The sequence below is a fragment of the Serinus canaria genome, chromosome 7, assembly GCF_022539315.1.
Source record: "Serinus canaria isolate serCan28SL12 chromosome 7, serCan2020, whole genome shotgun sequence".
Taxonomy (NCBI): Eukaryota; Metazoa; Chordata; class Aves; order Passeriformes; family Fringillidae; genus Serinus; species Serinus canaria.
This window is the reverse complement of record NC_066321.1, coordinates 9,419,638-9,447,335: the sequence shown is the minus strand read 5'-3', so window position 1 is coordinate 9,447,335 and position 27,698 is coordinate 9,419,638. Positions and strand designations below refer to the sequence as shown.

The 27,698-nt window shown below is 48.4% G+C and overlaps 1 protein-coding gene across 1 annotated transcript in view; it reads right to left on the bottom strand.

The window, feature by feature from the left end:
- Nucleotides 1–27,698, bottom strand: part of ITGB5 (integrin subunit beta 5) — a 56,990-nt gene that overhangs the window by 4,397 nt on the left and 24,895 nt on the right. Inside the window, exons 6-12 of the mRNA XM_030226199.2 lie at nucleotides 26,983–27,144; nucleotides 25,453–25,548; nucleotides 24,296–24,385; nucleotides 20,247–20,381; nucleotides 17,878–18,307; nucleotides 2,433–2,655; nucleotides 1,562–1,665 (exon numbers count right to left, since the gene is read on the bottom strand). Of these exons, the coding sequence (XP_030082059.2) occupies nucleotides 1,562–1,665; nucleotides 2,433–2,655; nucleotides 17,878–18,307; nucleotides 20,247–20,381; nucleotides 24,296–24,385; nucleotides 25,453–25,548; nucleotides 26,983–27,144 (1,240 nt within the window). The remainder of the gene's footprint in view (nucleotides 1–1,561; nucleotides 1,666–2,432; nucleotides 2,656–17,877; nucleotides 18,308–20,246; nucleotides 20,382–24,295; nucleotides 24,386–25,452; nucleotides 25,549–26,982; nucleotides 27,145–27,698) is intronic.

Here is a 27,698-nt window from a genome sequence, read left to right as displayed (position 1 = left end):
CAGCCTTCTGGCTCGTGAGTCCAATTACAGAGGCCTCTGCTCTATGAACTTTGAAGCCCTGTCTGCATCATATACAGAGTCAAAAGGCAGCTGGGATGCTCAAGGCTGTGTTCATTGCAATTTGATATTTAAGAAGGTCCTATCTTCCTCTGCCAGGACAATAAAGACCTATGTATTCTGTGACAAATATCAGCATTCTGCCTTTCAGCAGGGACTTGTAATATGTGCTAAATTATACAAAGGAACTTGAAAACAAGGATTTGACCAAGTCTGCCTGTGAAGAAGTCCATAAGAACTTTCTTTAGGAATATTTTGCTTTACCTCTTTCTCTAGCAGCTCAGATCTCCAAGCTACAAAGTGCCTTGAGCTCCCAAGATCTCAGCACTATGTGCAATCTGACTGCAATAGTTCAACAGAAGCATAAGCAAAATTCCCAAAAATGTCTTAAATCTTGCTGTTTTTTCTCTGAAAGCCATGCAAGGGACTGGCAAACTACAGCACAACCTCACCTTCCAGGGAGCAGGCAGAACAAAAGCTGACCTTGGCATAATACACTAACCAGGCAGGAGGAATGAGCTTTGATTCCCAATATTTGCTGGCCAGACAGGCATTAGAAAGGAGCTTTGTATGTTTTGAACTTCCAAACCTCTCACAGGGTGCTGGTGCAGGTGCACTGCACAGTGAATGGAGAGAATGAGAGCAAGTGTCCCCAAGGGAAGGGTAGGAAACTCCACTGGTCATAATTTAAAAGCGGGGCACTGGATGTGAGAGGAGTCAATGGGAAAAACATCACCTGCACACAGCTTAGGAGGAAGTGAGTGAAAAGCTGAGCAACGTGCCGGAGTCCCACCTCTATAAACTAAGGAAGAGGAGGAAATGCCAGATGCAGGCAGTAACTTATCCCTGCTTGATATCCATCCCTCCCTCCAAGAGATATTGCTAAGGCCAAGGTCAGGATTGTGATCAAATCTGTTACAAGTCTGGATCCCCTCTACTCCCCTAAACAGCAACCAGGGACTCCCAGAACATATCTTGAAAAGAGTGAGGAGAAAGTCATCTGCTGAGGATGCACATGTGAGGTGACCTCTAGAAGCGGACACAAAGGGCAGAAGATTACCAGGGGGACTTGTAGCAGTCAGTTCCACCAAAGCAGAACTCATTTTCAAAACAGCTTTGCTTTCTTTTACCAGCTCACTTCTTTCAAGAGAAGATTAGAAAATGCCTTTTCTTGGGTGACACTTTGTCCTTTTGCACTTTCTCACAACTCCTCTCATCTGTCTCTGTCAGGACCTCACCTGACTCTCTTTGCGCCCTGCACTGGCAGTAGTGGCTAGATGTTATTTGAAATCAATGAGTTTTTTACTTCAGTATGGATTATATCCCAGAGAAAGCATCACACATACCACACATACACACATTCATACTACCTACACACACACATTTCTAAATACCAAGTGCTCCCTGAAGCTTTCTTTACAGATATATCTTAGTCTGGTTAAGAAGAGTTCAATGCCACAGTCACCAGCTCCCACCACCTGCAGTCCTGATGCTGCCAACTTACCAAGAACATCCACAGTGGTGATGATCTCATCCTTGCAGTGCTTTTGGCAGGTTTGGTTATCAGCCAGTCTTCCTGAGTTAAACAGCTTGCATTCAATACAATCCCTGCAGGAACACACACAGAGGGGAAGATTAAGCACACGTCAGAAACTGCATGAACTCAGGGATTCAGCCCTTGGGAAGGGACTCCCTGGGTGCTGGTCTGGAAGCTGCACATCTGCACCACAAGGGAGGAGCAGCTTCAGGGCCAGGCATCTCCATCACAAGGATGGACTTATTCTAGGATTCAATGTAAGTGCAAAGCAGCTTGTAGAATTCAATGAAAGTGCAAAGGATTCCATGAAAGTGCAAAGCAGCTTGTAGGTTTGGGGTCTGTTTGCCCTTTGGATGTGAGGAGCTGCACGTCAGCTACTGCAAAATCCATCCTGCCTGAGATAAAGGCAGGCAGCCCTACTGCTCTGTGCTAGTCTGAGGCTGATGCCTGGGGCACCTTGACCACTGTGAGGCAGGGGCAGTGATTCTGATTCCAGTCCTCCCCTCCTCTGCAGCTCACAGCTCTCTGCACCCAGACATCTGCAGCTCAGAGTGCAGCAAAACTGGGGTTGCCAGCCCTTCCTGCAGAATGAGACAGCACTGGAAATGAGCAGGGACATGAATCTCCATGAGCACTAGGGCAACAAGACTTGTTGCTGCTTTATGTGGGATACTATCAGGGTACTTAGTGTGGGCTCCTAGCAGCAGCAGGTTTGCTTGGGGCTGATCACACATTTAACAAAGAAGAAGTAATTCCTTAGCTGAAAAGTCTCCCAGGAAGCAAAGAGCTGCCCTTCCCACCAGCGATTAGAAATCCCTCCTGAACTGCCTGTGGGTACCTTTTAGTGCTACAGACACCTGGGCAGGTGGGACACTTCTCACAGGTCTCTCCGAAAGCCCCTGGCTCGGTGCACTGACACTTGCCGCAGACGCAGGCGCCCCGGCCGCTGCACATCTGCCCGTCGCTGGAAACGCAGCTGTCCGTCTCCGTGGAGCAGTTGCAGTTGTCCCCGATGTAGCCGGCGTGGCACTTGCACTCCCCGCAGTGACACTCCCCGTGACCTGAGGGGGAGAGCAGGGGAGAGGTATCAGCAGAATTCCAATGGCCACCACCGTGTGCTGTGGTTGGGAGGGACCAGCAGCCCAGCAGGAAGAGCTGTCAGAGAGACCTTACTTGGCAGGGCAACAAACAGATGATGGGAAACACCTAAATATCAAATTAATATCAACATTCAGCAGCAAAAAAAACCCACTCATTACTCTTCCAGCTTCCCTCTATAGTTGCTCAAGACAAATGGGCACTTCCCCCTTCCTACTTTTGTATGAAATAATCTCTTCTTTCTCTGTCTACATCAAGAGATATTAAGATGGGAATGGAATACTTCTCCCTTGCTGGTTTTGAGCCCAGAGTTTAGCAGCAAAAAGCCTATCAAGTTGCCCACTTCATAAAGTATTTCCTTCCCTTTCTTCTTAACGGTTTTACTTAAGAAGTTCTCTTGAAAGCTTGAAAAAAATTATATCAACAAGCACAATTTCCTGTGTCCAAACAAGACCTCTGTGTCCCAGGCAGAGCCACAAAGGTTGTTGGGACCAGCTGAGTCCCCCCCAGGGAGTAGGTCAGGGCAGCTCACAGCAAAAATTGATGGAGAAACCAACCCAGTAACAGTTATCCTCCACTGAAGCATCCCCTTGGAGCTGTGTGGCTTAGTGAAGAGTGAGAAAGTCAACAGGCTCCAAGGCTGTCAGTAAGTGGATTGGCTGTCCCCTGAGCAGCTGGCTTCAGGGAGGCATCCATCTGCTGGGGACTGCTCAAATTCTTCCCTGGCCAGTCCCTAGGAGAAGGGATGCCTCTTACAGGCATAGTTTATAGAGCTGAAGGGTTTGTACACAAGGCTCATCAGCAACCTAATTACAGCTCAGCTTTTCCACTGGAAAGAGCCTCGAGCATCTCAGACATGATAAATTATACACACGCTCCTTTCATCGACACAAACCCGCGGATCTCCCTGCCTCTCCCACTCCGCCAAGATTACCAGAGGCTGTGGATTGCCAAGCTACATTCCCTGCCAAAAGTCACAGGAGCACCTTCTGTTTTACTAGGCATCTCATATATCCCAGCACATCACAAGCTGTCCTTCTACAGCCTCCTCTGCACTCCCACCATTTGCTTTGGATCCAGCCTGCATATTCAAACATTACTGGACAAAGGAGATTATCTTTACAAGATCTCTAGAGGTGATCTCCTTCTGTGCCTACATCTGATGGAGATTAAAATCCCTTGCTCCGCTTGCCTTCAAAACGACAGCCTTGTTCTTTCCTTTCCTCAGACAGAAAGCTCTCGGTTTGAGCCCGTGGGCTCAGCTACATCCACAGCAGCTGCTGTTTGGAGGGCAGTTGCAGACTAGGGGACTCCCAGGACCATCACTTCACAAGCAAACCAAATGGGGTGTCTGGCTTTTATTCACAATTAATTTAGGTGATTGGGCTCTCACACACGGCAGGTTTGGTGCCTCCATGGCAATGCAAGTGTCCAAATTAGCTATAAACTATGGTTTTGATAAATGGCACTATTTCAAGGAATTCAAAGCAGCTGGCGATTAGTAAATGTGCTCAGGTTTGAATTTGAACTGTGAGGGCCAAGAGAAGCAAGCTGATGGTATTCATATCAGCCCTCAGTTCTCCTAGGACACTACAGAATGCAGCACAAGATGTGAGTCCAGAGGAAATCTGTCTCTGGACCACAAAATGGTTCTGTTTTTAAAGGCATCAGTGCTAGGTCACAGGAGGCTAGAAAGACTGCACATCCCTTCCAGCCCCTGGCAGGCTGGAGGTGGAGCCTGAAATTACTGTCCTGGGGAAGGGAAATGGCCATTTGCAAATAATGCATCCTATTAAACCACTGTGATTGAAAAACTTAAGAAACAACATCTTAAAGGATGTGGTTTTGTTTATTGACAGGGATGAAGAAAAAGCCATTCTGTATGAGGGTGACTAAGTGTGGGGTGCGAGCTTAAAATGTCAAAACACGTTGACATGTGTTTCCTGCCTTGGTCACACTGGCTTAGTGTTCAAGAAGTCACTGGCTGAAGCTCATCATGGTCAATGTGCCAAGAGCAGGAATTTCCAACTTGTCCTTCAATGGCAAAGATGTCACAGTCTCCACTGCTTCCATCAGACTGAAAGAGTGCAAGCACCATGAACTACACTTCTGGTGCCATCCATCCCCCACACAGCCTGAAGACTGGAGAAACTCAGTGAATGAGAAACATTTGTTTTTCATATGGGCACAATAAGAGTTGTCCCACTTCTCAACATTCACCTGGAGCACCAGAGGTGGGAATACCCTCCATGCTCTCGCTTGGGACACAAACTGAGAGGAGTTCCAAGGCAATGCGGCAGCAAGGCTTTTTGGTGACAGTGACCCAGAGCTGTGGTTTGCAGTGTTACCCAGTACTCACAGGTTGCAGCACAGTGTACTGCTCGTTCCCAGTCCCAGCTCTCTCTCCCACGGTCACACACAGTGCTGATGTGGCTGAGCAGTCCCTGTGTCATCGTGCCTGCAGGAAACCTTCCACTACCGTGTCCATGATGAACCCAGTTTCACTTCCCAGTTTCATTTCCACGGCAATGTGTCCTCAAGGAGGGTGTGTTTCAAGACACCTCTGCACCAGCAGCAGTCTCATGGTGCAGGACATCACCCTGGACACTGTAACCCCCTTGAACCCTTTGAGTTTGTACATTCTCTGTTAAAGCTGGTTTGTGAAGCCAAAATACATTAATTATGTTCTCCAAACATAATAAGAGATGTTTTCTTCTGTTCCCATATTCAAAATGAGACAAGCTTAAAAGTTTAAAGATCCAGTTCTAACTAGGAAATTAAATGCTCCCCCTGAATTTGATAACATTCTTTCCAGTTAGCTCCTGACCTTCAGGGCCAGGCTAACGTAAAACACATGTCAGGAGGCTGCAGAAACCTGCTGGGAGGGTGAGCAGAGGAAAGCAATGCTTCTGTGGGGGGAGAGCAGTCCCCAGACTGAGCTTTACTAGTCTGGGATCCATCTGGGCAGGAGCCATGGGGTGCACTGCTCCCAAAGACCCCACCAGAGTGGGGTCCTTGGGAGCCCAGCTGGTGCTTCCATCTCTCCCCATCCCAAAACACATCCCCATCCCACTGCTGTGCTCTGACTGGGCTGCACATCTCACTGTCACTCAGGCAGCTTTTCCCAGGACATCCATCAATCCTCATTTCACCCCAGCTGCCCCCCTGGATGGCAGCCACAGCCCAAATCCTCCCTGCCCCCAGCATGGCACCGCACAAACCCAGCTTGGCACCCCCACAGCAGCGCCGTTCTCGTTGTACCCAAGCAGAGTCATTCCCAAATCAGGATAGCAGCTTCTGGCAGAAGCTTCCAGCCTCTGACCCTGATTTCATCCCAGCCTTCCTGACAGCAGGCTGTGACCCTGCTTGGCAGGACAGCCCGTCTGCCCTCCGCGATAACTGCGCCTTTTCGGAACTGCACCAAGAGGTCTGAAACTCAGTGCACTAAAAGCTCTGTCACTGGGGCTTTTCATAGAAGGTGGTTCTCCTAAAGCCTCCTACTACTGGGGATGACAAAATCATGCAAAAAATACCATCTTTCTTCTGAAAGAAAAAACATAATCCTAGTTTTTATGGAGAGGTGGAAAAGGTTTGAAAACAAGCCTCCTCCAACACTCCTTTCTTCTCCATCTTCTAGAACATTAAACTCATGTGCCTAACATACAAGAAAAACAAGTCAGGATTTTTAAGTCAGTTTAGTGGTTTCTGAGCACTCAGGAGGAGAAACATCATACTGTATTTTACTCCCATTAAATCAAGCCATTTATTTTTGAGCCTCTGTTCTCACATCCAGACTTTAGGTCACAATCTCCAAAAGGCTGTGCTTTTGTCATTTTTGGTTATTTGAACAACTAGTCTGAAACAGAAAAAAACCCACAGGAAAAACAACTAAGATAAATAAGTTATGGCAAGCGATTTCCAAATTCTCCAGTTCATCCCTTTAACAAGCCCTGGCTACTTCTTCACCCAGTGAGCCCCAGTGAAGAAGGGGTCCACAATCATGGATCAAAAACATCTGCTTATGAGAGAAGTCAAACCCTACAGACACAGGGCACTGCTTGAGCACCACTTTTGTACCAGACCAGCCAATCTCTCAGCAAAAGTGCTCAGTGTCTGGGGGAGAGGCTCTGTAAACAGCACATTTTGAGTGGGAGGAAGAAGGGCAGCAGAAAAGGCTTGGAACGCTTAGGAAACATAGGGCTTTTCATTTGGGAAAGGACTAGGGTAAGACACAGTGCCTGCCCAGGCAAATAAATCATCAACTTCCCCAGTAATTTTTTTCCATGGCTCAAAGCAGGCAGTGCTGCACATCAAGAGACCAGGGCAGGCAGCCTGCCCACAGCACAGCTCAGGCCCAGGACACTGCCAGATGGTCAGCACCCACAGGGACTTGGAGAGAGCTCCAGAAATTTTAAACAGTGAGGATGGGTTTAGGATCCACCCCCTGGGTCATGCCAGTCCAGCACGGAAAACAAGGGTGGCAGGTTGGCAGGAGCATCCCCAACCCCTGCAGCCCACTGAGCATAACAACCTCCTTGTGCTAAGGAGGCTACTACATAAACACAGACAGACAAATGTCAAGGGCACAAGGTTTCCGTGTAACCTGAAATTCATCCAACTGCCTCCACTCACACCAGGAGAGTGTGAGTGCCCACACTCATTTATCCACGATGCAATACTGGAGCAGCAAAACACTAAGGGGTTAGTAAGAAGTAAATAGTGCTTTTCTGAATGTTATTTACCAGACACCATGGATCTGTGCATCTTCCCATTGCAATGGATGTTTATATCCTGAAGCATATGGGTTTAACCAAGATTTCAGTCCCAGCACTGGGCCCACCAATCACCAAAAACAGCACTGGAGATGCAGACTAAAGAAACCAAAAGTGAAGAAATAAATGCAGTGAAGGAATAAATGCTAATTCAGCTATGGGTACCACAAGTCCCATCACCAGCTGGACATTAGCCAGCATCCCCCACAGTGCAGCACTGCCATTACAAAAATCCTCCTCAGCACTACAGTTTCTCCTCACTTGGGAATTTCTGGGTTCAGGGAGAACTGGGCAAGGAAGACATGGGTTTGGAAACTGCTGTTTCACGAAGGCAGCTGAAAGCTATCCGGGGCAGGCGGATTTCCTGTGGCAACCCTGGCCAGCCTTTCCTCATTTTCCTTCTCTCTGCTAAAGAAGTGAAGCTGAAATGCAACCACGAGATACAGCTGATGATCCATCAGAAAGCCAAAATGGGCAGTGAGAAGTCATTTCCTGAAAGAGATCTAAAGCTGCATTTCTTAAAATAAAGCCTTCCTCTTTTTTCTTTTTTTTTTTCCAAGTAAGCTGAGCACTCCACAAATCCTTGACTTCTACTCACATTAGCTCCTCAGCCAAGCCTGCCACATGTGGCCTTTTGGATGGAGACCCAGAGCTGGGAATTGGAGCTGGTCCTGCTGCCAACTCTGTTACTGATGCAGAGAGAGCTATGGGGCAAGAGCTGGTGCCAGATCCTCCCAGAGGCACAGAGCTTTATCCTGAGTGAGGGCAGTGGGATGGATGTGCTGTTCTCCTTTGAGCCATGGGCCCAAATACCATCCCACCACTCTGGGCACGAGCTGTTCCTTGGCTTTGTTACCCCCTAAGTACCTGACATGGAAAGCACTGCAGGAACTGCCAACAATTCATACTATTCCTTAAGCCAGATCAGAAGGAGGCGGTGTGCGTGAATCCTCTGGGGTTTTTGCCCCTACTCTATCTCCCTCCAAACCTCTAAATCAAGAAGGGCCACTTTCCCTTCCCTTCCATCTGTCACATGCAGGTGTTCATTGGGTCTCCTATGGTGCAAGCTCCCTAAAGCTCCGTGGTTTGGTAACAGATTTCTCCCTTAACAAAGTACCTGGAAAAAGTCAGAATATCCCTCAAAGTAAGACAAGGGAAGAAAAACAAAGAGAAAGAATGAACACACAGGCTGTGCTGCACTTCCCTTTCAGGTCAATTATGTAAGCTCAATTTTTTAAATGAAAATGAGCAAAATTCACAGGTTGTCAGTGCATGTCATCAAGAAGCACAGACACCCAGAATTCCACTCACCTGCTGGTCTGAGGCTTTCAGCCTTTAAGCCCCAAATACAACATTCATTTCCAAATGTGCATTTCTGTCAATGACTATCACCAGAGAGACCAAATTCAGACACCAAACTCACCGAGATGCTAGCCAGTAAAGCATTTAAAGTGAGCTTGTTCTAAGACCATCTAAGCTTTATTTTCTGAGCTCATCTTGGGTTTTTTTGAGCTTTCTATAGGGTTTTTAGCCCTGAGAGAGGGCAGCTGCACAGGACAGGGGGTTTGGGTATGTGCATGAATCTTCAGATGACCTCTGGTTGCAACCCACACGTTATGCCACTTTAAGAGCAGAGCCCCAAAGACAGAGCTCTGGCTCCCATAAAGATGTCAAAGACATCACTCCTGTATTCTTTAATTCTGCCCGGGCATTTAATGGCTCATTAGCATTGCATTCACACTTGCTAAAGGTCCGCTCAGGGACAAGGAGAAACTGCAGTGAAAGGAGGCAGGAACAGGAGCGCTCTGTGCGGGCTGGCCCTCAAGGAGCTGCTGCCAGATCTGGGGAGAGCCGCAAGGCTTGGACAGCAATAAGAGCCTGGGCAGGGAGAAAGGAGGGGTAACAAAGGGCAGCATTGCCCTTTCGTGCCAGGAATAAAGACTCTGGGAGAGCAGCACTCCATACACTGGGGAGAGAATGTCCAACCTAGCTGCTGTTTCAGTGAAATGCCAACACAAAGTCCTGGTGTGAGCAAGGTGGGGCAGGCAGGGTATGCCTGCTGCCAGGAACACCAAGGAACAAAAGGAATAAACAGAGCACTGAGAACTAACACAAATGGAATCATCATTTGTGCTCCTGTGAGAAATCCATGCAAAGATCATCAAATATCTCAAGTTGGAAGGGACCCATTAGGACCACAGAGTCCAACTCCACAATAATCATTAATATTTACCAGGTTACAATGTAATGCTAATGCCTGGTGGTGTAATAACAAATACTGCATTTAACTGCTGTGAAAGAAATCTAGAGCATATCCATGGAGCACAGAGCATTCCAGCTAAGAACCATCCACCTGTACTGACCTGCAGCCACCTCTGACCTGAAGCACAGCACAGGGGTCGTTAGCAGTGCAATTAGAGAAGGGACCATGCATTTTTAAATTGCAGCCACAAGCACTGGCCATGCTTTCACAGGTCACAGCCAGTAGACAAGGGTCACCCCATGCTGTTTGTCCCAGCCCAGAGGCCATTTGAACTTTGGGATCTTCAGTCTTTTGAACAGGCATGGAGCAGGATGGGGAGCAGGATGGGGAAGCACACGCTCTCGGAGGACAGGGGCACATGACTCAATATTAAACTGAAAAGAGAAGAGAAACCAGGTTAAAGGGGGAAAAATAAATTCTGAGAGGAAAAAGAAGAAGAGAGAGATTGGGGAAGGATGGAAATAATGCCCTGGGAGGAAGCGGTTTCAGGAGCCGCCCAAGGACTGGCGGAGATGTGAGTAAACACATGCACTGAGTCAGCCCCATGCTCCTCCAAAAGGCCACTGAGGATCTGTGTACCAGACTTCATGAAGATGAAATTTGGAATGCAAACACCTCCCACGTGGCTCTCAGCCCCTCTCTGCATTAAGACTATGAGCCACAGCTCCTGGAGATGAGCACAGCCAGACCACCACAGGACACCCTGCTGAATTTGGTCCTGGCTAACACTCAGGAGCCCTCTGACTACAGGTTAATATCAAACACTTCTACAGAGGAATGCTACTACCAGCCAGCCACTCACACAGTCCTAGCGTGGAGTCTCTCTACAGCCTTTCAAACCATCTGGGAGCTCAGGGCTGGATGTCTCTGCCCTCAAATAAGCCTTCCCTGCACAGAAGGTGCCTCCCTGGAACACTGAGGACATGATGCAAGCACAGAGCACTGCAGGCTGCCCACAGCCTTAGGTGAGCATGTCCCAGCCATGTCCCTGTCGTGTCTGCTCCTCTTCACACTGTGTGAAGAGCAGACTTCCTTAATGACTCTCCACACTAAAGGCTGAGAGGTTTCAAGTGTTGCTCTCAGAGCCCACTGCTGTCTGGCAGAGCATGGCCAGACCCAAGGCACCATGGGAAGCAGCCCTGGTTGTCCCCAGGGCTCAGACACCAGCTCTTGTTGCCAGAACAAGGCCTAAAAACCAACATCCCACATGTGTCAGCAGCAGCAGGTGCCTCCACAGCTCCTTCCTCACCTGTGGAAATGTTTTCTAAATCACTGCTTGAGCAATCACATTCTGCCGCTCCAAAATGCTGCAACAGCACGGCAGCCCCACACTCTACAGGAGGGCAAGCAGGAATACCAACAGTTCAACAGCTGGCCTAAGAAAAAGTCTGGTTTACAGAAACACACAAAAAAAAAAAAAATAAGGCATTTTTCTTGGTTTGGGAGTTAGACATTGCCAAATGACACTGGACATAAGCCAAAGAGCATTTGCAGGGAGCTTGTAAGCAGGACAAGAGTGGCATCAGTCTGAGCAAGATGAAGGTGGATTCCGTTGACTGCTCTTCCCCACCACAGCCCTCAGCCCTGCCTGCTCCAGCTGTCCAGGTCCTTGCTTTTTTTTTTTAAGCTGACCCACTGGATTGGAATAAATGGAACTGACCTAAACCTTCCATTTCTTTACAGCAGTCCATGTGATGAGAGCAAAACAGCTTTGCAGTTTAACCTCAGAAAAGGAAGAGGACAGCAGAGGTGCCCCATTTGATTTGTTCCTTATTAAATGTCTGTAGTCTATTCTTACTGGAGGCAAACTCCAGTTTCACAGGTGGAGGAGGGATGTAAGCTGGAGAGGAGATGCCCACTCAGCAGTGACACCAGGAACAGGTGCTCTGGCCTCAGTTCCTCACAGCTATGGGACACAGCAAGTCAGAGGTCTATTTTTCCTTCTTATTCAGGGGCATAATTTTGTTTTATCCATTTATTCTCTGTCTTGCAGACTTCTCAGGACAGGACCCTTGGCTGAGCAATTCATGCAGGTGATAAAAGCAAAGGCCAAATGGGAATGCACCAAGGAGAAAGGTCTTTAGGAAGCTAGAAGATAAACATGCAGTCTGAGTTTTGACCACATTGGAAAAGAGAGATGCTACAGCAGTGCCATCTCCTTCTTGTCTGTTCTGGGCATAAGGTCCCCTGGGCTCTGCAAGGGGCACTGTAGGCAAGAGACCTAGGGTGCCTGAAATCAGGTTTGTGGGCTGCCAAGGGTACCCTGTGCCCCACAGACTGTGACAACATACACAGACTGCTGTGTCTTCCAGCCCAGACTCCTCCTACCCTGCTCTTTGGGGGGAAGAGAGGCATTTGCAGTGCTACAACACCCTAATGATACAGGGTTTTGTTCCAGAGGACTTTACTTGGTTCTGCTCACCCCAAACCACTCTCCCATGCCCTGCACCCGGACAGCACCCGCAGCCACTGACCCCTGTGCCCCCAACCTGCTGCTAATGACTGGGAATACTCACAAAGCAATTGGTACTGTGAGGTTACAGCACAGTGACCCAAGCTGACACTGCATCCTCTGTCACCAAAATAAGCCTCAAATATGCTGGGAGATGTGAACTCCCCATCCTCCTCCCACATGGGAAGCACAGAGGGATTGACCTGCAGGGCAGCTGCCCCAGAGAGGGAGCTGCATCTCCCCGCAGCTGGCTCACAGCTGCACTAGCACTTAGCAACAGCCAAAGGATTATTTTTAACTTCCATATCTATATGGTCCTTTTGTCTCTCCCCTTCAGGTTCTCTTTTACTAAGTAGTGCTCAGAAAAACCTACAGATAACAAGACTTGACGTGACTTAAAAGGAAACATTGCAGATGTGGTTTAGGCTCTGTTCCCCCTCTTCCTTCTGCCACACGCCACCCTCTTCCCTTCTGGCAGGGGTACATTTGTCAAAAGCCACCCCACCTGCAGCACAGCCACAGACACTGGGCACAAAGGAAGCTCTCCTTCCTCCCCAAACAACACTCAAACATCACCTGCACCTCAGAGGTTAACAAATCAAATACTACCCATTTCTTTCTTGACAGTGGCTTCTCGTCAAAGAATTAGGTAGTATTTCATTAGGAATGAAAATAATTAAGATCAAAAATAAAATGCTGTTGTGTGTCTGGAAGATGTAGATCACCTTTATTCTCACATCTGAGCTTTCACATGCACACCAGAATCCTCCATCCAAGAGGCAGTTATTATTGCCATCCAGGATGGTAGCTTTATTCACCACTGGGTAGGTGAATAGTAACTACAAAAGTCCATGTGCAAGGAAGTCTATTTCTAGATGTTGTGTCCAAGGGCACAGTGATTTGTGTAGTAACAGATCCCATCCAAATCCCCAGGGTGGAGATACCAGTGGGGGAATCAAACTCAAGTGCCACTCTCAAAGCATGGAGCTCTAATGCAGGACCAGAAACCAGGGCACTGGCACCGAGCCATCATCCCACTGGCTGTTAAATGCCTTATGGACAGGGTACAGTGAAAACAAATTGCAAAAGCATGACTGAGGTTTCTAATTTGAGGCGTGTTAAAACAAAGCAAAACAAAACAAAAAAGCCTTATCTCCCTGGGCCTTGGAACAGGCTAAAACCTCCCTGAGCTTCCCTACTTGCTAAAACCAAGAGAGGAAGCATTCAGAAGTAAATACTGAGGACTTGAATGAGCTCAGCAGTTTATGTAGTGGTTTCAACAGGGCAGCAGGAGCAGCATCGTGCATCAGCTTGGCTACTCTCTGCAAAATAAACCCCCAATTTTCAATGAGCTGTCCCTTCCCACATCCCATCTCAGAAGTGATTCTGACACTTGCACATACTTGCAGATGTGACACCTGATGCTCCATTGCTGATCTGAGTTTTCTGTGTCACTGGAAGCCCTGTGCTGGTAAGGGAGGCCAGACCAGCTCCTGTGCTCCAAGGCATCCCCATCCTGCTATGCTTCAGCCAGCCACGACCTCTAGTCACCTTAACCAGTTCAGGTGCTCACAGCTGCTCACAAGCTAGAGAGACTAGCTTCATTTACAGATGCAAAACTGTTTATAAATCTGATTTACTGTCCAATTCTAAAAAAAATGAAGAGAAACTTGATCCCCCAAAGCTGGACCACCATCAGCAGCTGCCATGTTGCTCAGGCAGTATGGATTTTTGGGATGAGATCTTTTATGTTTTAGGGGGAGGAATGGCTGCAGCATGACAAGTGCTCTTCTGCAATTAGTGATGTGCCTGTGCACAACCAGAGTCCTGAGCTGAAGAGCACACAAATGACACTCACACAGGGAGCTGGGGAACAGTGGTGGTGGTAAGGGAAATTTCTTCAGAGACCCATATGATGCCATATTACTCTGTGTCCCCCCATCCACAAAAAAATAGGTCTGGAGCAACTGAAACTAATGAAGCTTGGCCTCCAACAAGCCAGTCTTTCTTCATTAGAGGCAAGTGTGTGATGCCCTTACTGGGGCCTCTCCTCCCTCCTGCCACCTTGTTTTATGGGACCTTCAGGAATGCAATTAGGGCAGAGATGTTTCCTCCTTTGTCAAAGTGCCTGGCAGGCAGCCAAGGAGTTCAAAAGCCTGTGGGCTGTGCAGCCAGCTGCCCCTTCCCCAGCCCAGCTGCAGGCAGGAGGGATTTCTGCCCCTCTCCCACAGCAACCCACATTTCAGAGTAGAGGGGACAGAGTGATGTGTCGAAGAACTCAATGCAAAAAGGCAACCTCTGCACCCAAAGAAAAACTGGGAGTAAAGCATTTGAGGATTTGGGAAGCCTCTGCCTGCTTTGTCAGAGCACAGTGCTGCAGATAACCCAGCTGCATTTCTTTTGTAAGAACAGAACACTTGTGTAACCCATCCCCTATGGCCCCTCCAGAAGCTGGATTAATGACTTGAAACACCTACTCCAGAGCTGTTACCTGGACTTGGGAGCAGCAGAACAAATACAACTTATTAGTGACTAAGTGACATTGATTCTGAGTTGGATGCAACTTGAATTACATTTACTCTATATTACATATTACTCCCTTTTCCCACTTCCCTCACAGATGCAGGAGGCATGTAAAACCTCCCACTAAGATGAATTAAAGGAACTAAATATTGCTGGTTCTTTAGATTCTTTCTCACCCAAAATCTGCTTCTCCACCTCATGAGAGGGACTACAAAAGGACTGGAGCCATAGGCAGACTGTCTGCAGGCATCTCTCCTCTCAAATGCTGACAAAAATGAGGCTCCAATATTTATAAATGGACCCAGGAATTTTTTTTTTTCCTAGTCAAAGGACAAAATGCCAAGAGACAAGAAACAAGTTAATTTCTGAGTATTTCAACCCCACTTGGCTTCTGCTGGGAATACAGGATGCCTGAGCATAACATGCCACCCATCCCTGTGCCATAGCAGTGACTCAATGGGGACAGCTTTACTACAGATCATAAAAGGAAGAAATGCCTGCACAGATTGGTGATGGGCTCATGCCACAGCCATGTAAGTGCAAAGCAGTGTGTCTGAGTGGATTTTTACTTCTCAGCTCAGGAAACTGTGCTCTCCTCCTGGTGCTCCCCAGAACCTCAGCTTGGGTTGGACTGGCTGTTTTCTCCTTGGCTCTGTCTGGGAAGGGCACTCCAGGTTCATGGTATCACCTTGTTCAACAGCTGGGAAAGGTGTAAGTGCATTTGATGTGAGGCTGAGGACACCACAGCCTGTGAGCTAAACCTGAGGCTGGGCTCCACTGTTCAAAGCACAGTCAGTCATCAGAAATGCACTGAGAGGCAGTGACTGCCTTCCATGCAACCAGAGGATTCAAAGAGTATAAATAAAACCCTTGACAGCAGTGATGAGTTTCCCTCATGGGTCTAAGCCAAGAAACTTCCAAGCAAGGACAGAGACAATAATCTGCACTAAAATGACAGCTTCCTACACTCTGCTTTTTTGGTTTGTGCTTTAGCTAAAACCTGCACTCTCCCAGAGAGTGACAGGCACAGGGATGACAGAGCCTTACAGGGACAGACACTGTGCCCAAGAAAAGACAGAGTGAGGGCAGGGTGTCATTTTACCCCCAGCAGGAACAAAAACAGCAACCAGCCATCACAGCAACTGCCCTGAGAATCAACCTGCTCCCAAGGCATCACCCAAACTCTTCTGGCTTCCAAGTCTACTTGTGCTGGTGGACAGATATTCAGTGCTGAGCTAAACACCTGGTCTTTTCTAAGAAAATCCCAGCTGTAGGGGAGAGAGTGTGGTCTGCTGGAAGCCCCCAGCAATGTTTGTGTAGCAGAGGGTTGTTTGTTAGGGGCAGCTTTGGGCATAGCCCTGCCACGCAAGCTTGTGGTGGGCTGGGAAATCCCAAGCCTCTTGGCCTGACAAAACCACCTCAAAATGTTATGTCACTGGCACAGTGCTTGCTACAATTCATTTTTAGCCATGCCAGACTCCATCCTATCCCTCAAGCAAAGAGCTGGCTTAGCCTTAGCCTACCCTTTTTTTCTTTCATAGCTATAAAAAGGACTTTTGAATTACTTTAAAAAACTTCAGCAAATCCCAAACCAGCTATGATGTGCTTCCCAGCACCAGACATCCTCCACAGGGACAGAGGCAAACAGGTGCAACAGAAGATACATAACTTGCTTTCCTGTGGAGAAGCAGAGCTCTAGCCCTCCTGCTGGAAAGGAAATTTAAGCAGAGGTGTGTCCTCTTGCAGCAACAGCTACACCAGTAACTTACAACCTTTTTTTATAGCATTGATGCCCTGCTTGCTTTTAAATATACTCCTTTGGGTGGGATGATGCTATCAAAGCAATGTGGTCTTCTGGAGAACTCCCAGGCAGCAGTGCTCCTAATTATTTCACAATTGAGTTTAATTGTTCCCCCTGTCTACCTTCAAACACTTTTTTTGTGCTTGCTCACCCATCTTTCCACTCATGCACCAGCAGGGAGAGCCCCACAGACCCCCCAGTCTGGGCAGTCACTGTCAGGGTGGAACTGGCCTTTCCCACTGGATTCCAGCAGGGATCTCCAGGGCAATTCCAAACCCAGAGTATTGCCTGCCTCATCTTCAGCAGTGACAAAATCACTAGCCAGGCCACAGGAAAATTAACACAAACATCCTCTATCCGCCTAACAACACAATCACCTTAAATAGTCAGAAACTTGCAACCAAAGCTTATTGCCCCACTCTGAAATATGGAGGGCAAGATAAACAGCAGCGGAAAAAACATCACTTCCCTGGAGAAAACATAAAAAGTATCTATTTTTTCCAAGCCTACACTTGTTTGGAATTTTTGTTCAAGGTTTTCAGCTATGGAAATATTTTACTTGCTTGAAAGCAGGCAAATTTTAAGCAGCCCTTTGCCCTGATCCAACTGAGGGAATTATGTCTGAGGGCTAATCCAGGCAATTATGTTCAAGGTAAATTATTTGACCTTGGACTGATGAGGTTTTAAAACCATTTTAGCAAACACAGCTAAATAACTCCTCTACCTTTGTTTAAGCAAAGCTGACTGGCTACAGCTTTCCCAGTGAATGACTTGTTTTCCCAGTGGGAGAAAAATCCATACATAAACAGCTTTAGGAATCTTTAATACAGCTTTTCTCCAATAAGTAACAGCCTGAAAAACAATCTTTCCTTTCACCTGTGACGCACCAGGGGATTAAACCGAAGACTTCATCTTTAAAAGAAGATTGTTTCTGCCTAGGCAGGGAAGGATGGCACACAAAGGAAAAATCCAACCTATGACAACATCAAAAAAGCCGCAGGGGATTCATGCCAGTGCTGGTTTACTCTTTCCTGGGGAAATACCTCAGTGTGCAAGAGATGTGCATAGTTACATCAAAATAACAACACCAAAGCCAAGACTCTGCTCATCTCTGTGGGACACAGGCAGCAGAAAAACCTGCAGGGAGACAGCTTTGACTCCAATGCTGGAAACCCCGTTCTGATGAGGATAATGCAATTTTTGCTCTCAACTGTGGATGCCTCTAAACCTCTCCCTCGTCGTTCCCAACAAAGAAAAGAAAGGGAGCAAGACTTCTCCAGAAACAGGGCAGATTCCCTGCACACTCCAGCCCCATTTCGGGGCAGCTTTCGCACCGCCACGACGCGGAGGGCCCAAGGGAGGGAAGGCTCCTACCTGAGCAGAGGACTCCCTTGTACCTGGCGCAGGAGAAGTCGTCGCACTCGCAGAAGGGCCCGTAGATGTTGCCGAACTCGCTCTCGTAGCACTGGCACTGGTTGCAGCTGCACTCGCCCCTGCCGCTGCACAGGGGCTTGCCCTCGGCCTCGCGGCACAGCGCGTGGTGCAGCTCGCCCATGGCGCCCTCCTGGCACTCGCAGCGGGCCCCCAGGTAGCCGGGCTCGCACTCGCACAGCCCGCAGGCGTAGGTGCCGTTGCCGCTGCACTTGGCGCTGGCGGGCGCGGCCCGGCCGGTGCAGCCGCACTGGCAGCTGTAGCTCACGGCCACCTCCAGCGTGTCCCGGAAGCCGGCCGGCTTGATGGTGAAGCTGTGGGACGCGTCCTCGGCGGGGCAGCTCCGCGCCTCCACAGCCACCTCGAAGGAAACCTGGGGGGAGATGGAAGGTGACGGGCACGGCCCCAAAGTAGCTGCCAGTGGTGCTCCCCGGCAGGGAAGAGCAAAAGTGCTGGGGAAAATCCATGGAGCACTTCCACGCGACGGGGCCCAGCTCGGTGTGTCAGAGCTTCACTTGCACATCCAGCAAGGGCACCTGCAGCTCAGTGCACCAACATCTGCCGGTCCCGTGAGGGGCTGGCCATCCAAAGCATTTTAAAACTCTCTGCTGTCACCCATCCACAGCAATTCTCCCCATCAGGCACCACTGGTTTCTGTGAAGTGGGAAGGAACCTGCCTATTCCCGTGAAACAAACAGGGCAAAACTCTAGCAAATAACCCAGTTTTCATGCTATGAAAAATAGAAAACTCTCTCAAAACAAGATCTACCCCGCACAGCAAAGAACCCAAGGAGCCTGTAAGATCATGGATTTCAAAGGTTTTATGGGACTCCTGATTTGCATGAGGAAATTTGTATCAGCCCCACAGTCCCAAGCTTTTGGCATGCTGCTCACAGGCCATTTTGAATGGATGCTTCTATCAAGCCTGGCTTCAGAAGGGTTCTGCACATCATTAAATGGTTATACATCACACCCCTGCTTGTTTTATGTTGCTACAATCCAGTGTCAGGGATTTTCTCCTTGAGAAAACCAAGACCATACTTTGGTTGCTTGCTTAGCCCCTGATTTAATCCTGCTCTTTGTTGGGGCTGGTCAGCACTGCCCAGAGCTGCCAGTTAGCAAGGAGGATTAACCTTATTCCAAGGAATAGAGACCCTTTCCTAGGCCTCAGGAAGGAATGCTTTCTCTCTGGGGACATCTGGGGGTCACCTCAAGCTCTCACTGACTTCACGGTCCCACAGGTCAAGGGGTGATGTGCAGATGAAGACACAGCAGCCTTCCCTGGCAGGAGAGCTGCACCCCCAGGACACCTCCCTTGACCCCCTCCCATTCCCAAGGCCTGAAGCAATTAGGATAGAAGCTCAAATTACAGAGGAGGAGATCAGAAAGCGAGCTAAGGGGATCAGGGTAATCCTGCTCCCTTTCACCCACTGACACTCACAGCCCCAGGACTAAGCCCTGGCAGATTAGGGTCCAGTGCCAGCATGATCTTCTTTGGGGAAACTTCCTTAACAGGAGTCAAATCTCCTGAAAGCAGTGGGGCAGAAAGCAGCTGAAAAGAGGGGGTAGAGGTACATTACATGACCCCGCCATCCTGTGGCATCTCTGCCTGTGCAGGCACCTTGACACTCAGGGTGTCCCTAAAATGGAGCAGTGCCAGCTCCCTGCTGCACTCACAGCCATACCCTTTATGACACAAGCTGCAGCAGCTGGAGCCATCCCCTGCTCCTGCTGAAGCTGGGAGCCCAGGATCAACCACCAGATTGACTCTGCTTCCTTGGGGGTTCAAGTTTTGCTGTAGGAACAAGGAGCTACAGGGATTACTTTTACCTACCTACCCAAGACCCAGTAAATTCAGTTTAAAAAGCAAGGCCATTTCCCTGATTAACATCTCACATGATCCTTATTTGGTGGGGTAAAACTCCAGCTACTGTTGACTCTTTCAAACTATTTTTATATGTCACAGCACTGAGAGCCCTGAGGTATGTTTGCAGAGTCACTCTTCTCAAATAAGGCAATGAGGCTGCTAATGAACCCACACCCACCATTGCATCATGCTCCCTGATCAGGACCTTTAGCTCAGTACTCTAGACAGGATGCCTGTATTCCCCCTTTCCTCACAGCTCACCTTGGACTGACCTGCACCACCCAGAACTACTTCTAGCAGGGCCACTCTCTGTGGGTTTCTATATCATCATGAGGAAAGCAGAGGAAAATGAGCAAAACTGTGTTTTATTGCCCAGGACCACTCATCGGTGGAGGGAAGCAGGTGAAAGAGCCTCTCCAGGGAACAGATTAAAAGGCAGACTCACCGTATCTCCAATTTTGAGGTCCCCACACTTCCTGAGCCCAGGATAGGACAACCCATCCTGGCATGTGGCTGTGAAGCTCAAGCCAATGTCCTCAGGGCTGTCCCAGACTGTGAGCTCCACCTTGGACCGAATACTCTGGAAACACAATGGGAAAGCAAACCATCAAGCTCCCAAAGACAGAAGGGTTTCTTCTGCTTTAGTCTCTTCTCCTGCTCTTTCAGAGAATGGGTAGGATATCTCTGCACCTATATGAAAAAAAATCCCCCCTGCACACACTCATTGACATTTGAGTTTGACTCAAGCAGCCCAGAAGAGTTCTGAGGTCCACAACTAGATTCACAGGGAGCTGCCTGCCACCCCTGCAGGGTGTGATGGACACTGCAGCCAGCTCTGGAAACATACAGGTGCACAAGAAGAAAACCTTGGTCACAAACAGAGTATCTCTGAACTGAAGGTCAGAGTTTTCTGTGCACATCTGCACCTTCTCCTCCCCATAACCCAGCTCCTGAGCAAAGTGCAAAGCCTGATTCTCCACTGGCAGCTGTCCTACAATGTCTGTTGTGCAGCAGAGAGAAGATGTGAAACTGCACTAACTCTGTCCTGCTTTCTTCATTTCACCCAACTGGTCAGAAAAATGTATTCTCCCTCTTACAAGAAAAAGCTGAACAAAAAGCACCCTTTCTTAAGTGTTAGCTGGAAACAGCACCATGGGAAAAAATTAATGAAAAATCTCTTTCTATGAAAAAACTTTTCAAAGTGAAGAACATTTTCCATCTATGAGGTTTTGGTGTGCTTTTGCCTCTTTCTTCTGCTTCTCAACTCTCTGCCTTGCTGCATACACAGACTTTTTAAGTCACAACAAAATGAAGTTTATAAATATTAATTCGGAATGACATTGTTTTGTTTAATTTTTCCAATGGCTGGAACTGATTTTCATACCAGTGGTGTCCAAAAACGACAAAGTTTTTCAAAATGGAGCTTTTTGTACAAATATGCTTATTATCCAAAGCCAGCTTCCAGCTCCATCCTGCTTCCCCTTGTCCCCAGCCCTCACCAAAGAGGCCAGATTAAGGAAAAATGCTAATTCAGACCTCTTGCCAGTACATGTGATGACAAAAGCAGGGTTCACATGCCAGCAAAGAGCCAATGCTTCTAGAAATGGACAGGAAATAAATGAGTTTTGGCTGGGTGAATCTAAACAGTCCTTGAGGAAAGAAAGGATAATTCCCATCTCTCTACTGTAACGGAGAAGCTGTTCATGGGGTAGCACCTGGGACCACATGGAGCATCCATTACCTGTGGGCTGAACACTGCATGTGCCAATTACCAATTAATCTATGGATGCTGCTCTGCCCAATTCATCCTGTAGAAATTAGCTGCTACACTGAAATGCTTCCCTGTCTTCTTTCCCAGAGCATCCCATCAGTAGCATGGCAGAAAACAGGACACTGGGCCAAGCCTCAGTATGGCCTTGCACAGGCTCATCCTGTGTTCCTACTCAGATGCCAAATCCTCTTATTAGCCCTGTATAGTCCTGCTGTTACCCTAAATGCAGTGCCATTATTATCAGCCTCTTGGCACTGTACACACCAGTGTCTTCTGACAACACCACAGCCACCACAGAGGGCAACTGGTGATTGCAACAAGAAACACTCCCAGGACCTGCCTGGATTTGGTTTAGGAAAGTGCTTCTTAAACCAGCATCCCATTTGCCCTCGTCAGTCCAAACCCAGCCCTGTGTCTGGGCACAGCCTCCCATGAGCTTTTCCATCTCCCAGGTATCTTGAGATTTGGAGAAAGGGCAGGGAGAAAGCAGTCCCTGTTCTCTTTTGCTTCACAGCTGGTGGGATGAGGGAGAGGGAATAGCATACTGGGCAGATGAAAAGGGAGATGGAAGATGAAGAGATGAGGAAAAGCTGTCTTGAGGGTAACGTAAGCCCTGAGCAAGTCTGCTGTGTGCATCAGTGAGGGGAAGCAGATGAGAGAGGATTTGAGATGGAGAAAAAACTGAAGGGAAGGGACTAAGCCCAGGCCCAGAACATCAGCCACTGCCACCCCGCAGGAGAAGGCAGTCCCTGTTTGCAGATGAAGGATTTCTCCAGGCTCAGACTTTCCTTTGCACAGGGAATAAAAAAAGGTTCACTCCCATTTGGGAAACAGAATTTTAGTCATCTCCTTCAGTGAGAATTTCCTCCATCATTTCAGGAAAAAAACAAAGCTACCAAGAGGAGACGGGCTGGGCAGGTGCCAGGTTTCCAGTGGCCCCAGGCTGACCATGGCACAGGCAGGAGCTGCCAGCTCCCCACAGCACTCCTGGGGGTCCCACCCACACCCATCACCAGCTGAACAGGCAAGAAACTAACCCCAGCCCCAGCAGTCAGCCAACCCACAGAGCTCATTCCATGGGCCACCTTGGTCAAGCACCCAAGTGGTTTCCAGCCAGATGTGCTGGAAAGCTCACAAGCAAAGAGAAAAAGGGAGCAGTGGTGCAGCCACAGGGTTCCCAATGGTTTTCATCAGCTTGTATTGATCTGCAAAGGCTTGAGGGGTGGTGAAATGGAGGCATGTCGCCCTGATTTTGTAAAACTTTGTAAAGCCTTCTGATGTTTATATTCTTTCAACAAACTTTCTCACACACAATTCTGTAAATAACCTATGTTTTGCATTCCTTCATGGAGGTGGAGAGAATTGATAGACCCTTGGTCTGTCCAGTAGCATTGGAGAGGTGGCACTGTCACCCTCCAATCCACTGTCACCTTTGGAAAACTATAAATGTTGGAGTCAGAAAATAAAGGCTCTCTCTCTTTTGTTCCCCTCGAGAGCAGCAGTGTCTGTGTCATCATTTCGTGCCTTATCTCAACAGAGGCATGGATGCATCTTACAGCTGCAAAAACAAGGCAAAGGGAGGTTTCCACCTGATGACACTGAGACCACATGCAAAGTCAACGTGGAATAAATATTAATTTCTTTCTTCCCAGCCAAGCATCTCAGCCAGAAGACCCTCCTACCTCAAGGGGACAAACTGGGAAAACTGGGCTTTTGATTAGCAGTATCTCCTGGGCCTCATTAGCAGCATTAACCGTTCATTGCCTTCCTCAGAGGGTGAAGCTTTGGGAAGCACTTCCCAAGGGCATAACCAAATGCTGCTTTAACTGCAGGGAGCTGGAGGAAAGGAAGAAAGAACTTTACATAAAGCACACCACAACCCCACATGGATTCTGAATGGATAAACTCCTCCAAAGAAGTTCTTAGTGACTCCCTGCACTAATGAACATAGTACCAAGAAGAGCTTCCAGCCATTAAAAGCTGTGCCTACAGGTCCCATGCAGGCTGACCTGTTATGGGATCACATCTCCATGCCCAACATCCAGCAATATCCTTGCAGGATCATGAGCACCTGACCCATAAGAATTCAGGGTGAAGTTAACACAAATGTTGACACTAACTATGCTATGAACATGCAATTTAGCTGCTTCTAATTGATCTGCTCCCCTGATCTCCATGGAGATGGACACCATCAGGTCAGCAGTACAACTCCAAGTCTTTTGCTGTCACTGTGCCAGGGCAGGCTGCACTGGCAGTGCCACACAGGCAGGGCTCCTTTGGGAGCATGGTGATACTCATAGCATGTTGAAAACCAGTGTGGGCTGCACAGAGAGCAGTGCAAAGATGTGACCTTATCTGGACCTGGTCCCATCCTTGAGAGGCCTCTGAACATCAGATAACAAAGAAATAATCTATTTTACCTACTGGTAGGGTGTTCTGAGAGAGATCTGTTTTAGATGGGGGCTGTGTTTTGTGGGTAATTCTGCACACAAGACACATGAGGTGAAATTTCTGCGGTCCCACAGGCTCTCTTGGGTATCCATGCTTCTCATCCTCTTCACACACCTTGTTTCCCTCCCCAGGGTGGACATCCCAGCTCCAGCAGTGTGGAGAGGACAGGAGAGGGAGGCAGCCAAGCCGGGTGGAGCTCACTGTGGGGACCTGAGCTGGCCAAGCTCTTGGCCCCTCTCACTTCAGCAGCTGTGGTATTAAAATGCACTTACGTTGTAGGCTTTGACAATCAGCTCAATGATATTCTTGGAATCTTTGTGCAAAATCTCCACTGTTGTTCCAGGGATCAAAGTGGTAAAGTTCTTATTAAAAAAAAAAAAAAATAAAAAAAAGAAAAATTAAAATGTTGAGGTGCAGAGAGAAAAGCAGAGGATGAGGAGGGATTGACCCCATGCCAGGGACACAGGCCACACACACTGCCCCATCACCCAGTAGTGTACATGGTATATTTTGGCGCCAGTTAATGTGGAGCTTTCAAAAGTAAAGCATTGCTAATGAAGCATGTCAAATATTAAACAAAGCTCACGGCCATGGGTCAGGAACAAACATACCTGGCTCTGCTGCTGGGGGGGGCAAGACCCAGCCACCATGCACTTGGGAAAGCTGGCACTGCAGGGAGGGAGGGGCGGCTGTCACGACTTCCCTCCCAACCCTGAGCATCCCCAGGAGAGGGGGTGGAGAGCGAGCTCAGCCCTCCCACTCCCCATGGGCAAACAGCAGCATCCCCACCATAGCAACAGGGCTGCTTGTTGTTCCTGCTTGAGCCTCGAGGGCCTCAGCAGAGGTTTCCAAAAGCAACCCCGCCTGAAACACCACCCCTGCATCCACAGAGCAGCAAAACCCCACAGGCCAGCTCTAGACACAGGTTGGTCTTTGTGCCTTGGGTCAACTTTCCTTTTGAAGGGGAGAGCAGGAATGGCAGGAGAGTTCAAATTGTGTGTGGCACATCAGGGCCCTGGACTCCGTGATGGAAAAACACAGCTGGGCAGAAACACTGTGCACGATTAGGTAATGGGATTAAGTCACTGCAGAATGGGCTGAGCAGGTTTCTGCTCTCTGGCACGCTGCACGCTGGCAGCAGTCCGAACATCCCGATTAACATGGGCTCTATTTTAGCTCTTCACATGCTCACTAACACACATATATCTGTGTGCTCTAAGAAGCTTTAGGGCTTTCTGCTGAAAGGACCGGCAGGGCTGAGCCTTGCCTGTGGCCAGCCCTGTGGCAGCCTGTGGCCACATGCATGCACCCTTATCACTGCACACACGTGTTTGCCACTGCACACTCATGTTTGCAGCTGCCTCCACTCCCCAGGGCCTCAAGAGGCGTTTCAGTCTCCTCCCAGCTCAGGCAACTCAGCAGCACTTACCTTGTAGAGGATGTAATGACTTTTTGTAACAGCAAAAATCAGGTGGATGTTGTTTTCAGCAAGTTTTTCCCCAAGAAGTGCCAGGGAAGGATAATCCTAGGGGGAAAAAACCAGACAGAAACAAAGACTAATTTCATTGCTCTTCGCTTCCCAATAGCAAAATTCATTCCAGACACATGGTGTGTTTTGTTGTGGGATGAAGTCCCTGATGTACCAGCACAAACCCGACTGAAATAGTAGAAATCTGTTAAATATTTCTACAGCACTGCTCACTAAAATGATGACTGACAACACCACTAGCCACAGCAATACCCAAAACACAGGGTTATTTCTTTCCACTTCCTGTTTTGCCATCAGCACATGCACATGTGCTAAATGGCTGCTACCTCAAGGGATGCGAGGTAAGGGAGATCTAGAACTACAGAAAGTGGAAATATAGCAATTTTTTTTCTACCAGAGCAGAAACATCCATTGCCTGTTCTTTCTGCATACTGGGACCATAAAGAGATTACAATAAGCTCTTTAATTCTGCAGATATCCCAGGCAGAGAGGATGGCAGGGAGACACTGCTCTAGCAACAAAATAACAAACCAGGGCTCAGTTTCTAGAGACCAGCTTGAGTTCAGAACTCCTGCTTGCTTCTGAAGTGCTATCCTTGGAAAAAAAAATCTCATTTACTTGAAGACTGGAGAGCTGATTGAGAGCCTCTGAGATTCAAACATGGAAAAGCCAAGGCAGCATCCCCATACCATCCCCTCAGCATTTACTCCACATAAGGGAGCTAGTTCGGGGACTGTGCTCCCTTACATATACATCCACTTGGTAGGACTGCACAGGGGGTTCCACTGTAGAGCCCAGCTTCTGACCTTAACACAGCCACCCAGATTCCCCTCCCCTCACAGGGTGACATTCAGGAACAAAAATCATAATTAGTGCATGTGATCTGCTGAATAATGCAGAAGGATGGGATAATGAAGTGGCAGGCAAGTGCTCATTCATCCCAGAAGTTTCCTCCACTGAGTTCAACTTTTAAGAAGGCTAGTTTGCCTGTTTATTATTAAGACTTATGTTAGTTATGTTGTGCTCAAAGGCTATGAATAAAAGCAGCATTCTCTTGTACTTGCTAGTGTAGTCACATCAAGGGAGATACACCCTTCTCAGGAAGAGTCCTCTGGACAGTCCTCAGCCTCCACCCTCCTCAGACATATTTTAGAAAAGGGATGACATATTCTGTTTCCTCTACACTTTGCAGGAAAAATGTAATGCTCTTCAGGACACCAAGTTACTTCTCCATCCCTTGCAACGAGTTTTGTAGGAACTCACTAAGTCACCAACTCATTTTTGACCATCACGGAAGCATTCACTATGGGGGAATGCCCAAAGGAAGAGCAAATTTTATTTGCAAACTGCAGAAGCTGGGTTAAACCAGGCACTGCATTTGCCAAAAGCTGCTAGACTAAGGTTGGCTGGTCTCCAGAGAGGTCCACCAGCCCTCGAGGTCTCTGAGGGCTGGGCCCGTGCCCCACTCACCAGCTGGCTGGACGCGCTGTACTCGTTGGCTTCATTCAGGTGGCACTGGCCATCGTGGGGCTGCACCAGCCCCCCCAGCTTCCCATCCAGGGCTATGTGGGGCACATCATCCGTGGTGAAGACCAGCAGGTGAGATGCCTCCTTACGCCAGCCAATCTTCTCCTGGGGAAAGCAAACCCTGTGAGACAGCAGCCTGCCCCTGCCAAGCTCACGCTTCACCCCTCACCCTGCACATGGTCTCAGCCACGTGCCTGGCCAGCAGCAAACCCATTAGCATTAATTAGGAGAGTACCACGCTCCTGTCCACCTAGCCCTGGTACAAAAACAAAATGTCAGGAGCCCATCCAGCATTTCCCAGCATCTCCTTCCAACACATTAATTTAAAAGGCATGAGGAGGTATGTGGACTGTCCACCAGACCTTCTCTGCCCAGATCCAAGAGTAAGAATTTCAGCTGCTTTCACAGCCAAAGGAGACCTGCCAATTTCCTCCACACACATTTAATCTGACCTTGTTTCCTCAGCTCTGTGGAGCGGCCAATGCAACAGCAAGAGCTGCAATATCCCCGCTCAGCATTTTCATTGCTGCCCAGCCATAAAGGCTGTTTCTGAGCTGTGATGGACAAAGTCAGGTCCCTGCCTGAGGCGACGGGCTTTGGTGCAACCACACTCATGCCTAGGCAGTCTGCCCTGATCCCCTTCTGTACTCATCTCCTGG